This window comes from Schistocerca cancellata, chromosome 8 (assembly GCF_023864275.1).
Source record: "Schistocerca cancellata isolate TAMUIC-IGC-003103 chromosome 8, iqSchCanc2.1, whole genome shotgun sequence".
NCBI lineage: Eukaryota > Metazoa > Arthropoda > Insecta > Orthoptera > Acrididae > Schistocerca > Schistocerca cancellata.
This window is the reverse complement of record NC_064633.1, coordinates 612,737,158-612,750,904: the sequence shown is the minus strand read 5'-3', so window position 1 is coordinate 612,750,904 and position 13,747 is coordinate 612,737,158. Positions and strand designations below refer to the sequence as shown.

General features: G+C 43.0%; 1 protein-coding gene across 1 annotated transcript in view; it reads right to left on the bottom strand.

The window, feature by feature from the left end:
• Positions 1–13,747, bottom strand: part of LOC126095774 (nonsense-mediated mRNA decay factor SMG5) — a 283,868-nt gene that overhangs the window by 224,980 nt on the left and 45,141 nt on the right. Inside the window, exon 3 of the mRNA XM_049910581.1 lies at positions 2,550–2,712. Coding sequence (XP_049766538.1) covers positions 2,550–2,712 — 163 coding nt within the window. The remainder of the gene's footprint in view (positions 1–2,549; positions 2,713–13,747) is intronic.

Sequence of the window (13,747 nt, the reverse complement as noted above, 5' to 3'; positions counted from 1 at the left end):
GGGGTAAAATACAGGGAGCAAAAGGCTATTTACAATTTGGAAAGGGAGTGAGACAGGGTTGTAGCCTCTCTCCAATGTTGTTCAATCTGTATATTGAGCAAGCAGTAAAGGAAACAAAAGAAAAATTCGGAGTAGGTATTAAAATCCATGGAGAAGAAATAAAAACTTTAAGGTTTGCCGATGACATTGTAATTCTGTCAGAGACAGCAAAGGACTTGGAGGAGCAGTTGAAACGGAATGGACAGAGTTTTGAAAGGAGGATATAAGTTGAATCTCAACAAAAGCAAAATGAGGATAATGGAATGTAGTCGAGTGAAGTCGGGTGATGCTGAGGGAATTAGATTAGGAAATGATACACTTAAAGTAGTAAAGGAGTTTTGCTATTTGGGGAGCAAAATAACTGATGAATTGTCAGGAAGTCGTTTCTGAAAGTATTTGTATGGAGTGTAGCAATGTATGGAAGTGAAACATGGACGATAAATACACTCCTGGAAATGGAAAAAAGAACACATTGACACCGGTGTGTCAGACCCACCATACTTGCTCCGGACACTGCGAGAGGGCTGTACAAGCAATGATCACGCGCACGGCACAGCGGACACACCAGGAACCGCGGTGTTGGCCGTTGAATGGCGCTAGCTGCGCAGCATGTGTGCACCGCCACCGTCAGTGTCAGCCAGTTTGCCGTGGCATACGGAGCTCCATCGCAGTCTTTAACACTGGTAGCATGCCGCGACAGCGTGGACATGAACCGTATGTGCAGTTGACGGACTTTGAGCGAGGGCGTATAGTGGGCATGCGGGAGGCTGGGTGGACGTACCGCCGAATTGCTCAACACGTGGGGCGTGAGGTCTCCACAGTACATCGATGTTGTCGCCCGTGGTCGGCGGAAGGTGCACGTGCCCGTCGACCTGGAACCGGACCGCAGCGACGCACGGATGCACGCCAAGACCGTAGGATCCTACGCAGTGCCGTAGGGGACCGCACCACCACTTCCCAGCAAATTAGGGACACTGTTGCTCCTGGGGTATCGGCGAGGACCATTCGCAACCGTCTCCATGAAGCTGGGCTACGGTCCCGCACACCGTTAGGCCATCTTCCGCTCACGCCCCAACATCGTGCAGCCCACCTCCAGTGGTGTCGCGACAGGCGTGAATGGAGGGACAAATGGAGACGTGTCGTCTTCAGCGATGAGAGTCGCTTCTGCCTTGGTGCCAGTGATGGTCGTATGCGTGTTTGACGCCGTGCAGGTGAGCGCCACAATCAGGACTGCATACGACCGAGGCACACAGGGCCAACACCCGGCATCATGGTGTGGGGAGCGATCTCCTACACTGGCCGTACACCACTGGTGATCGTCGAGGGGACACTGAATAGTGCACGGTACATCCAAACCGTCATCGAACCCATCGTTCTACCATTCCTAGACCGGCAAGGGAACTTGCTGTTCAAACAGGACAATGCACGTCCGCATGTATCCCGTGCCACCCAACGTGCTCTAGAAGGTGTAAGTCAACTACCCTGGCCAGCAAGATCTCCGGATCTGTCCCCCATTGAGCACGTTTGGGACTGGATGAAGCGTCGTCTCACACGGTCTGCACGTCCAGCACGAACGCTGGTCCGACTGAGGCACCAGGTGGAAATGGCATGGCAAGCCGTTCCACAGGACTACATCCGGCATCTCTACGATCGTCTCCATGGGAGAATAGCAGCCTGCATTGCTGCGAAAGGTGGATATACACTGTACTAGTGCCGACATTGTGCATGCTCTGTTGCCTGTGTCTATGTGCCTGTGGTTCTGTCAGTGTGATCATGTGATGTATCTGACCGCAGGAATGTGTCAATAAAGTTTCCCCTTCCTGGGACAATGAATTCACGGTGTTCTTATTTCAATTTCCAGGAGTGTAGTTTGGACAAAAAGAGAATAGAAGCTTTCGAAATGGGGTGCTACAGAAGAATGCTGAAGATTAGATGGGTAGATCACATAACTAATGAGGAGGTATTGAATAGAATTGGGGAGAAGAGGAGCTTGTGGCACAACTTGACTAGAAGAAGGGATCGGTTGGTACGACATGTTCTGAGGCATCAAGGGATCACCAATTTAGTATTGGAGAGCAGCGTGAAAGGTAAAATTCATAGAGGGAGACCAAGAGATGAATACACTAAGTAGATTCAGAAGGATGTAGGCTGCAGTACGCATTGGGAAATGAAGAAGCTTGCATAGGAGAGAGTAGCATGGAGAGCTGCAACAAACCAGTCTCAGGACTGAAGATCACAACAACAACAACAACAACAACAACAACAACAAGTAGATATGGTGTAGGCAGTTAATTCGAGTGTCTTTACAATAGATTTGAAATTAGGTCTGTTTCTGTGTTTGTAGCGATTGTCAACAATAATGCTTTGTTAATTTAATTAAAAAAAATTTTTAATATTTTTTTCGTAACATAGGCACTATAAATTAGACATGGCGATTTTTACAGCATGAAATAAAAAATCATGCACTTAAGGGTTAAAAGGTTGGTACACATGCACTATAGATAACCTACCTTGCAGATGTAATGTGTTGTCCAATATTGCTGGAAAATCAACTATGCTCCGAAGATCCATGTCATAATCTACTTGCAAACGGAAGAGTACATGTAGATAGTATCCAGTAGCAGAACTCAAATGCATCAGAATTTTCGCTCTATCAGATGGGCTCCATTTTTCCTTAGCAAAAAGAACATCTCAATTAGATTAATCAGTTTTTCCTACTAATGAGTATACATTATATTTATCAGAAATTATGTATACACTGTATGAAATAATGTATAACAGTGGAAAGCCCAGGTTGGAATATCAACAATGAAGAAAAGGATGGATCTTTACTTACCATAAAGACACTTTGAGTTGCAGACAGTCACAAAAATAAGACTGTTACAAGTTAGCTTGCAGCCAAAGCCTTCTTCAGAAAAGAAAGGAAAACACACACAAATGAACACAAGCTGTCACACCTCATGCACACATGACCACTATCGCTGGCCACTCTAGCCAGACTCACATTCACACAAGCATGCATCCATCACGCTCACATGTCTGCTTTCTCTGACTGCCCTAATCAGGCTCTGGAGTCTCACTAGAATGGCTGGAGATAGCAACCAAATATGTGTGAGGTGTTCCTGCTTGGGTTTGGCTAGAGGAGACTGGAGATAGTGGTTATGTGTACAGAACTGGAATCGTGGCATTGCCACGTGACACTGGTCAAGCGGCCAAGGGTAACAGTGAGTTGCTGTAAACCATGACAGACAACAACAGAGATAATAAGAGAACATGATAGAACGACACGTCTAGAGTGGAAACCAAATGGTGAGCCTTCGAACGACACGTCTGGAGTGGAAACCAAATGGTGAGCCTTCGACGTTGCAATATCAAGAACCAAACATTGTTGCATATAATGAACAAATGAGATCGCAGTTGGAACACAACTGAGGTCCAGGCCCCTTGCCCTGTGAAGTTTACAGCACGTGCGTGAGTGTCGATAGACTGGCGCATGGGATGTGACCTGCACCTAGCACTGAGGCAACGACGTTTTGGAAGTGATCTGGTGTGGTGGCACAGTTAAGTGTCCCGAACCGTGCTCTGGCACAGGAGCCTGCCAGCTGGGAGAAGGAAAGCGGGACGACGAGCAATTCATTAGGGAACAGCGGTATGAGAGACAACTGCAGAGAGGATCTGCAGCGAATTGACGCATGGTGCAGGGAATGGCAATTGAATTTCAATGTAGACAAGTGTAATGTGCTGCGAATACAAAGAAAGATAGATCCTTTATCATTTAGCTACAAAATAGCAGGTCAGCAACTGGAAGCAGTTAATACCATAAATTATCTGTGAGTACGCATTAGGAGTGATTTAAAATGGAATGATCATATAATGTTGATCGTCGGTAAAGCAGATGCCAGACTGAGATTCATTGGAAGAATCCTAAGGAAATGCAATCCGAAAACAAAGGAAGTAGGTTACAGTACGCTTGTTTGCCCACTGCTTGAATACTGCTCAGCAGTGTGGGATCCGTACCAGATAGGGTTGATAGAAGATATAGAGAAGATCCAACGGAGAGCAGCGCGCTTCGTTACAGGATCATTTAGCAATCGCGAAAGCATTACAGAGATGATAGATAAACTCCAGTGGAAGACTCTGCAGGAGAGACGCTCAGTAGCTCAGTACGGGCTTTTGTCAAAGTTTCGAGAACATACCTTCACCGAAGAGTCAAGCAGTATATTGCTCCCTCCTACGTATATCTCGCGAAGAGACCATGAGGATAAAATCAGAGAGATTAGAGCCCACACAGAGGCATACCGACAATCCTTCTTTCCACGAACAATACGAGACTGGAATAGAAGGGAGAACTGATAGAGGTACTCAAGGTACCCTCCGCCACACACCGTCATGTGGCTTGCGGAGTATGGATGTAGATGTAGATGTATTGAGGGAATGGATGGGGCTGTGAGGCCTCAATCTTCAAATATGCATACATGGGAACTGCCAACATAGGAACTGCCAATGATGCCCTGTATTGCAAATTGTATTTGCGTGATTGATGAGTTTGCAATGGTGGGCTCTCCAACTATGAGTGACCCACCAATGCTGGCACAGTCAGCAGGCAGGAACGGTGTTGGTTGGTGAGCCGACACTCCAAACCCCATGGAGTATCAACTGTAATAAGGTGCCATCCATGGGTGGCCACCACCATAGCTGGCACCCACAAAGGTTTTGCTCCGCTGAATTTGGAGGGTATCGTCAACTGTGTTGGATCATGGGTTTTGAGGGCTGTCGTGCCAGGAGGAGGAGGAGGAGGAGGAGGAGGAGAGTATGTGGTTGTCACCTACTGAGGAGCTCTGGCAGTTATGGACATGGGTGGTCCTGTACACCTACAGATACTGCGCATGCTGCTGCTGTGGTGGATATGCTCACTGATTTCAACATTTGTTGTTTAAATGCACACACCATTTGCTCCAAATCGTCATTGGTGTAGGGGCGAAAAGGCGGGCTGAACAGGTGTTTAATGCCATTGGCATTGCAGAACTATTCAAAGGCTGTCGTCATGAATTGGGGTACACTGTCAGACACAAGGGTGTGGGGAAGCCCTTTGATGGAAAGAATTTGGGCAAGTGCAACGAGTTTGATGGTCATAGTGATGGACGCCATGCTAATCACATAGGGGTTGTCAGATTAAGCATCCATGACAATGAGCCACATAGAGCCCAAAGAGGGACCAGCAAAGTCCAGCTGAATGCGGTCCCATGGGCAAAGGCGAGTGGGCAAGGGGGGGAAAGACAGGAGCAGCAGCTTGATGTCGGACACATACCAAATAACTGCACACCATAGCCTCCACGTCTTTGTTCAGTCATGGCCAGTAGGCATATCGGCTAACAAGGGCTCTCATCTGCGACATACCTCAGTGTCCACAATGGAGGAGTTCCAAGATATGAGGGTGTAAGGTAGTTGGGATGACATCGCGGTGCGTATTCCCCTCCAAAACCAGCAGGAGAACATCGGAGACACAAACAAATGGTGTGAAAGATGGGCGCAGGCACAGAGTTCTGGATTATCTGATTTGGAAAAAAAAGTGGGCCTCCCATGCAGCACGTAGTACACGAAAAACCGTGAGACAAGGTCACGGCACATTGACGTTCTACATTAGTGTGGATACTGGAAGAGCTCCCGTTGGTCAAATGTTGGGTCTGATCCTAAGACTACACGAGAGAGTTCATCCGTATTTGCATATTGCATAGTAGGTTTATACTTCATGGTGTAATTGTAAGAACTAAGGAAAACAGCCCAACTCTGGAGCCTCTGAGCTGTCCCCTCTGTAACCCAAGAAGAGCACAACCAACAGTTTGTGGTCAGTAATGAGGGTAAATTCAGTCTCAAAGAGATACATACGGAATTTCTTAACGGCAAAGATCACCCCTAAAGTCTCTTTCTCGATCTGTGAGTAATTTCTTTGGGTAGGCATTGTCTTCGATGTATAAATGATGGGTTGCTCAGTTACAGTGCGACTGCACTGCACTAATGCTGTAGGGAGAAGTGTCATCAGCCAGCACAAGGGACACGATGCAGTAAGGGGTGTAAGGCAGGGTGCTGAGCGTAACGTGTGCTTCAGCTGGATGAAAGAGTGCTCACAGACAGCCAACTGCCGAACGGAATGCTCTTTTTCTGCAACTCGTTGTGTGGGTTCATAAAATATGCTGCTTGATGGAGGAACATAGAATAATAATTCACCTTACCAAAAAAGCCTGCAGCCCCTGTAGGTTTTAGGAATATGAGAGTGAGTCAATAGCCAAAACAGTGCAGTCAGTGGGCTGAATCCCTTCTTTGTTGAGCAAGTGTCCGAGGTATTCCACTTGCTCCTGGAAACGAAACCTGACATTTGTATAGGTGGTATTTGAGCCCTGCATCACACAATGTAATAAAGAGGGTGCAGAGGTAGAGAAGGTGGTCTTGGCGCTTAGCACCCGTAATAATTGAGTCATTTAAATAATGCATACAAGCGGGAATGGAAATAGTTAACTGTTCGAGGTAACTCTGTAAGACTGTCAAAGTGGGAGAGATCCCAAAGGGCAAATGCTCATGTTTGTACAAGCCAAAGTCAGTACTGATGACCATAATGTGGGATCTGCAAATAAGCATTGGTCAGGTCAATCTTAGAAAAATATTCACTGGTGACACAGGCGTTGATTGTTGACCCAAAATCTCCAGAGAGCCGGAGGCAGCCATTTGGCTTCTCAACCGCTACCTGTGGTGTAGCCCAGGCATTAGTTTTGACAAGTTCAATTACCCCAGCTTCATGAAGGCGATTGAGTTCAAGCTCAACTGCTGTCCATAGAAAGACCAGAAGCAGATGTGCCAAACAGAAACAGGACACTGCATCTGTATGTACATAAATATGCAACTCGAAATTGGTACTGCATCCCAGACCAGGTTTGACAGATTCAAAAGAGGCACAAAGATAAAGTTCCTGGAAGGGACCCACACGCAAGATGACCTGAACTTCGTCCATGACAAAAAAACCAAACAAGAGAAGGCATTTAGGCCAGAAATGTTGCAGTTGTATACGCAGACAAGAAAAAAAAGTCTACAGTTTTTGCGGATGTACCGGTCAAAAATACACATTTTCTCTGGTGAAAATATACTTTTTCCTGGGTCAAAATAAGCCACACACCTAATGAAAGCACATATTTTATCTGTTAAGTGACAATATACTTCCCCTTGGAACAGCGAAACTTAGCAATCCTTTGACTGGTGACTGTTTTATGAGCTGGTATAGAACTTCCCAACACTATGGAAACAAAACACAGAAAAAAAGTGCGCATTTTGAAAAGATCTTTAGATCCAAACAAGCCCTAAGGCGTTCATTTGCTGCTTGTAAAATTTTGAAAGAATGTGCCATTTTAAAAATATCATCCAAAAAAGGATCGTCCAGCTTGGGTATGCAGTTTGTACTTCCCTATCGGGAGCCAACTGGATCACCACACCACGAATAAAGGAATCCACATATGAGGTTTTGCAAGATGCAATTGAAATCACATGAACTCGGTCCTTGCAAATCAGTCTCCCACAAGTGGTATGACTGACCTGGTTGCTTGTGGTATTTATGGAACTTAAGGCACACTGCGACCACACAGAATCATTGTGAATAACAGTTTGACAGCAATGAGCACATCTCCTTGAACATGAGGGCAATCGGATTTGAGATGGGAGCCAGCTTCTTTAGTAACAGAAAGTCTTTGGGGAAGCCTGAGAAATGAATAGTGACCACTGGAGAGAGCAACATCAGAAACCCAAAAAGTGGCAAAGTGCTGTTTCAGCCATTGCAAATACATGTCCTAACATTCCCTGGTGTCGTTAAACAGCACAAACAGGGGTGGGCAGGACTCCACCTGGGAAACGACCACACAATGAACAGGCTGTGAATCCTGCACCTGCAAGCATTGTGATAAAAGGTGATTTTCCTGATGTAGTACGTCGGTTTGCTGTTGGAACTGCTGCTGCAATTACTGCTGCACGAGAAGCTGTTGCTGTTACTGTTACTGTTTCACAAGTTGCATGAATTTTGTATTCATAAGATGCCATTAACATTTTATCTTTTCGCCAATAATAGTAACCAAAATTGCGGCACTTGCAGGAGACGCTGGCCGAGCAGCCGAGGGTGTCAACGGTGTCACCGAAAATCACAAAATATAACAATGGCGATGGATGAACAAGACAACATGACAAAACAACAAGTATGAAACCAAATCATGAGTCTTAGACATACCAATAGCAAGAATCAAACAATGCTGTGTATAATGAATAAATGAGAGTGCAGTTGGAACACAACTGAGGTCCTCGACCCCATGCTGTGAGCATGGCCATGGGCATCAATGGGCTGACACGTGGCGCGTGGCCCATGCCCAGCGATGAGGTGATGACAACAATGCTCATAAACATTAAGAGTGCTGCCTAGCAGTTGTCATTTAGGTTCATGCTTTCTGGTCGGCTTTCTAATTAATCAGGCCAGAATACCAGAATGTGTGCATGAGGTGTGCCTACTTGTGTGGATTGTGGGTGCTTTCCTTTCTTTTCTGAAGAAGGTTTTGGCTGAAAGCTAAGTGTGTAACAGTCTTTTCACTGTGCCTGTATGCAACTGAACATGTCATCTTTACAGTGAGTAGCAATCTAGCCTTCTAACCTTTTTGTAATGATTAAGTGTACATAGTACATATTTTACACACACACACACACACACACACACACACACACACAGAGAGAGAGAGAGAGAGAGAGAGAGAGAGATACCGTATTTACTCGAATCTAAGCCGCACTTTTTTTCCAGTTTTTGTAATCCAAAAAACCGCCTGCGGCTTAGAATCGAGTGCAAAGCAAGCAGAAGTTCTGAAAAATGTTGGTAGGTGCCACCACAACTAACTTCTGCCGTCGAATATATGTAGCGCTACACAGACATGCTTTGTAGGCACAAAGATAAATACTGGCACCAAAACCTCTGCGTCAGTAAATAAATTTAAAAAAAAAAGGTGGAAGACGAGCTTTTTTTTTCCTCCGCCCCGAGTTCCGACCACTGCATTTTCATACATTATCCAACAAAGTAAATACAAATTCCGTATTGTTCATCTTCGAATGTAGTAGAATTTCAATGTACTACGAAAATCCGACTGGCAAGACTGTTTGGGATGTTTGTCAATATGACCAACTCTACGTTCTGAATTTTTTCCTACCTGTGAGAAGAGATGGTTGCTAATAGTAACCTGATGAAATGTGAATTACAAGCAGTATTCTCTTCACCATTCACCATAAGAATAATACGAATATAAACATTTTGCCATGTGTTCTTCCGTGTTTGTTGCTATCTCATTTAAATCCTGTCTGCCTAATAAACTACGAAACTAGAGCGAGACAACAGCAAACGCGGAAGAATACACTTATCGTGTCATGTTTATATTCGTATTATTCTTAGCCTAATAGTGATACAGTCAGAAATGAACCACGGCAACTGACTAGATTTTTAAATCTAAGACGACTCTAATTTCTGTGCAGAATTTGATGTAGTAAAGAAGCGGCTGCAAAGACTTTCAAACGGAGAAAAATTTGCGCCTAACTCTCGTTCAGAACATGTTCTATCATACGCAGCCTATTATTTGGTTCTTGTTGATCATTCTCAAAGAAAGCAACAGTGTAAGTAACAACAAATAGCAATCTCTTGACATTGCTTCGCTGATGAGACGATTCGCCTCTTTTTAGTTGTAAGCGGCGGTAGCGCGCACAAAAGCAAGCGATGCCGCGAACGGCGACAGGCCGTAAACACGCACTATCAGAATGCGACAAACAAAGCATGACACAGTACAGTGATGCATTTTCAGCTTAGAGTGACGTAAACACCTATAACAGAGAAAACGGCACTTATCAGATCAAACAAAATAAGCAATCGATTCAAACCAGATGAAGCACGTGAAAAAGGAAGGGTACCCGTGTAAATACGGACGAAGCGCCTGACGCATAGCAATGGCTACCTGGTAAAGCTTACAACTTGAACCAAACTACTGTAGCTGTATCGTCATTCATTCGACCTAAATTGTGTCTCATATTACAATGGACCAACTTTGTTTCGATTTGGAGGTGCGGTCTAAAACTTTTCTCTCCCCTTGAATTTCGAGTCTCAAATTTCAGGTGCGGCTTAAGATTCGGGAAATCTTTTTTTCCTTTGTTTCGAGTCTCATTTTTCAGGTGCGGCTTAGATTCGAGTGCGGCTTAGATTCGGGTAAATATGGTATATATATATATGTGGGGGAGGGGGGGGGGAGGCAGCGAATAACATTGGATTTCTAAAAGAATTCACATTTTTTCGGGATAATTTAAAAGATGTGACCAAAATATAAGACATATAATCATGAAATATATACAGAGAGAAGGTAGCTTCTTGTTGCTGAATACATGGTGTATAATAAAATGCACAGGAACAACTATTCAAAGAGACAAAGCACAGTAGAAATGCCTGACATGGCATACTGGATTTAATTGGCAAATGGAGAACATACAAAAATGTAGCATCACTGAGGAGGCCTAGGCGTGAGTATTCGAGGGATGTCCAGCATGTCCCAAATGTCCCAACAGGTCTACTGCTGTGGTCAACCTGTGGTCGAGTGGGAAGTGATTTCAAGATGTGGCAAGCAGAGAAAGACTTTCTGGGAAGGTGATCAAAAGGTCTCTTTGGTTTACCTGACAATCAACTTTCTGGCAATATCTGTATATGGTAGCTATCCTTTCCAAACTGCACTCATTTTCTCTGTTCTAGAGGGCTCATCCTGTCTTGCAAGGTCCGAGGATTGACAAAGGTAGTATTAGTGGGGAATGGGAGATCCAGCGTTAGGTGCATGATAAGAGCCCCTTAGGGATAAGGTTGCCAAAGACAGGAAGAAATCCAATGTGCACTCTTATGCTACCAAAGATTTATAGGAGTCCTTCTGGTTGCCACAAAGAGCACAGGGCACAGCCAACTGCATGTCTTGGCTCATGTCACAATGTCACTTCAGGACAGAAAAATTTCCGTCTGGCTTCCAAAGGCTATCTGAAGTGATAAAGACCATCATCTTGTTTGTAGATAATGGTGGAACTCACAATGTACACAGGGAAAAGGTAGACCGGGAAAACGTCAGTACTATAGTTGCAAATTATCGCAGCTGTGTTGAGAAAGAACCAGAATGGTAGACCTAGAAAATAGTAGTATTATAGCTGTAAACTATCATAAATTAGTTGGGAAAGAACCAGAACTCCAAGCACTACCAGAAATCACTGAAGCTTAAATCAAAGATAAGTTAAGCTGATGAACTTAATGATGTACATAAAAGATACACTAAATTCAGTTGGTGGTGGTGGTGGTGCTGTTGTACGTAGTTTCTCTTGTAGTGGAACTGAAGTACACAGCTGTTGTGAGTCAATATGTGTAGAAGCTGTACTCAACAACCAAAATAAATTGCATGATAATTGTTTTCTTCTACCAAGTCCAGACTTACATGATATGGTGCCTGAAAGATTCAAGGAAAATTTTAGTCTCATTTTAAATATGAGCTCATTTTGAATATGTGCTCAACTCACACAATCTCCCATCAATTTGTAGACAAAGAAAGTTTGAAATCAGTTGTTGGCTGAAATATCATTCAAAATTGTACAAAATGAGGTTTCAGAAATTTTATTTGGGCAATTAGTTTCAGTGTAAATGGTTGTGATAATATACAAAACCTCTTAGCAATAAACAATCTGGAGGAAATAAAAAGTGTCACTATGGACACAAGGATTTGCGACCACAAGGTGTAAATCCATCAAAAATGAACACACTATTATGAAAAGGGTAGACTGCTATTCACCATATAGAGGAGAGGTTGAGTCGCAGACAAGCACAATAAAAATGTGAATTTTTGACCAAAAGCCCTTCTTCTTCTGAAGCAGACACTGAGGCTAGAGACGGTAGTTTTGTGTGTGTGTGTGTGTGTGTGTGTGTGTGTGTGTGTGTGTGTGTAAGTTGTGCTTGCATGAATGTGCACACCTTGTCTACTTCAGAAGAAGGCCTTTCAGCCAAAAGTTCACATTTTAGCATGTATTTGTTGTACCTGTCTGCAACTCAATCTTTTCATAATATTGTCATTATTCCATCCTGGATTTTCCATCATTTAAAAATAAACATGAAATTTATCAACTTAAAAAAAAAGCAGATAAAAATCCACATAATGACTTCTTGACACACAATTTCCACTTTTTTCATACTAACTATATAAGTATCATCAAATATGGCTGATAAAAAAAATAATAAATTAAAAAAAAACAGTGCTAAAGCAACTGACTGTATTATATAAAGTAAACTAATAATATAGGGAACAGACTACCAAGGGAAACAAAGCATGTCAGGACAGTGTTACAGCAGCAAAGAAAAAAGCATGCTAGATTCAAAAGAAAAAGCACAAAATCTTCAGGATTGGTGCCAGTTTACAGATGCTATAAAGTTTGTGTGGACTTCAATGTGTGATGCTTTTAATAGTTTCCAAATCTCAAGATCTGGCAGAAAACCTAAAAAAGTTCTGGTCATGTATAAAGTATACCTGTGGTAAGAAACAATAAAAACCTCCATTGCAAGATATCAATGGTAACATCACTAAAGAAGAGTTATTCCAAAATTCTTTCACCGTGGAAGATGCAGTAAATACTCCAGAATTAATCATGAGCACCTGCAAACATGATTAATTTGGAAGTAGATACCCTCCGTGTAGGCAAACAATTAAGTCATTTAATTCAAGCAGGACTTCTGGTCCGATTGCACACCAATTAGATTCCTTTCAGAGTATGCTGATGAAATAGCTCCATTTATAGATGTTTATACAACTGCTTGATCAACACAAGATCTGTACCTAAAAACTGGAAAATGCACAAGCCACACCAACACCCAAGAAAGGTAAGAGAAGAAATCCCCTGCATTACAGACCCACATAATTCACATTGATCTGTAGTACAATTTTGGCACATTTACTGTATTCTGACACTTTGGAACATGCAACAGACTTTTTCTGTATGTCGAAGGCTATTTTATTTCAAACTTACCAATTTCGAATGATTGTCACACATCTTCTGATCTGATGAGCAATATAAATAAATTACAACTGTGTTTCAATCGTGTGTTTACAATATTACAGAGCTAATTTTTTTCTATCTAATTATAATATAAAAGTTGTATAACTTACTGTATCTTGTAGTTACAGGGGAACTAATCTTAATGGAACTACCGGTTTCACTGTCATATACTACAGTTTCACTTACATTCCAGTATAAATATCATTGAGGCAGCTTTTGGGGTGCAAACATGACCTTTGTACAGCAGGAGAACTAATGGCGATACTACACAGAGCTCCAAAATGTTTTTATTTGAAATTGCCAGAGGAACTTGAAGTTTATGCTCGTGAGGTTTACACCCACCAGCTAAAACTCTGGGACACCTGCTGAATGAACAAAGTGACTTTGCACAAAGTAATTATTGTATAACAGTGTTTTTAGCATAAATCTAACAATAAATAGGGACTCTACGGACTTTTTTTTTTTTTAAAAAGGGGGGGGGGGGGGACCTAATGAACTTTTGAGGGGTCAACAGAGAAATGAAAGACAAGAAATCAATAAATTTCTTTTTAATGGACAATCCTACCAAATGAGCCAGATGAGAGATTATATA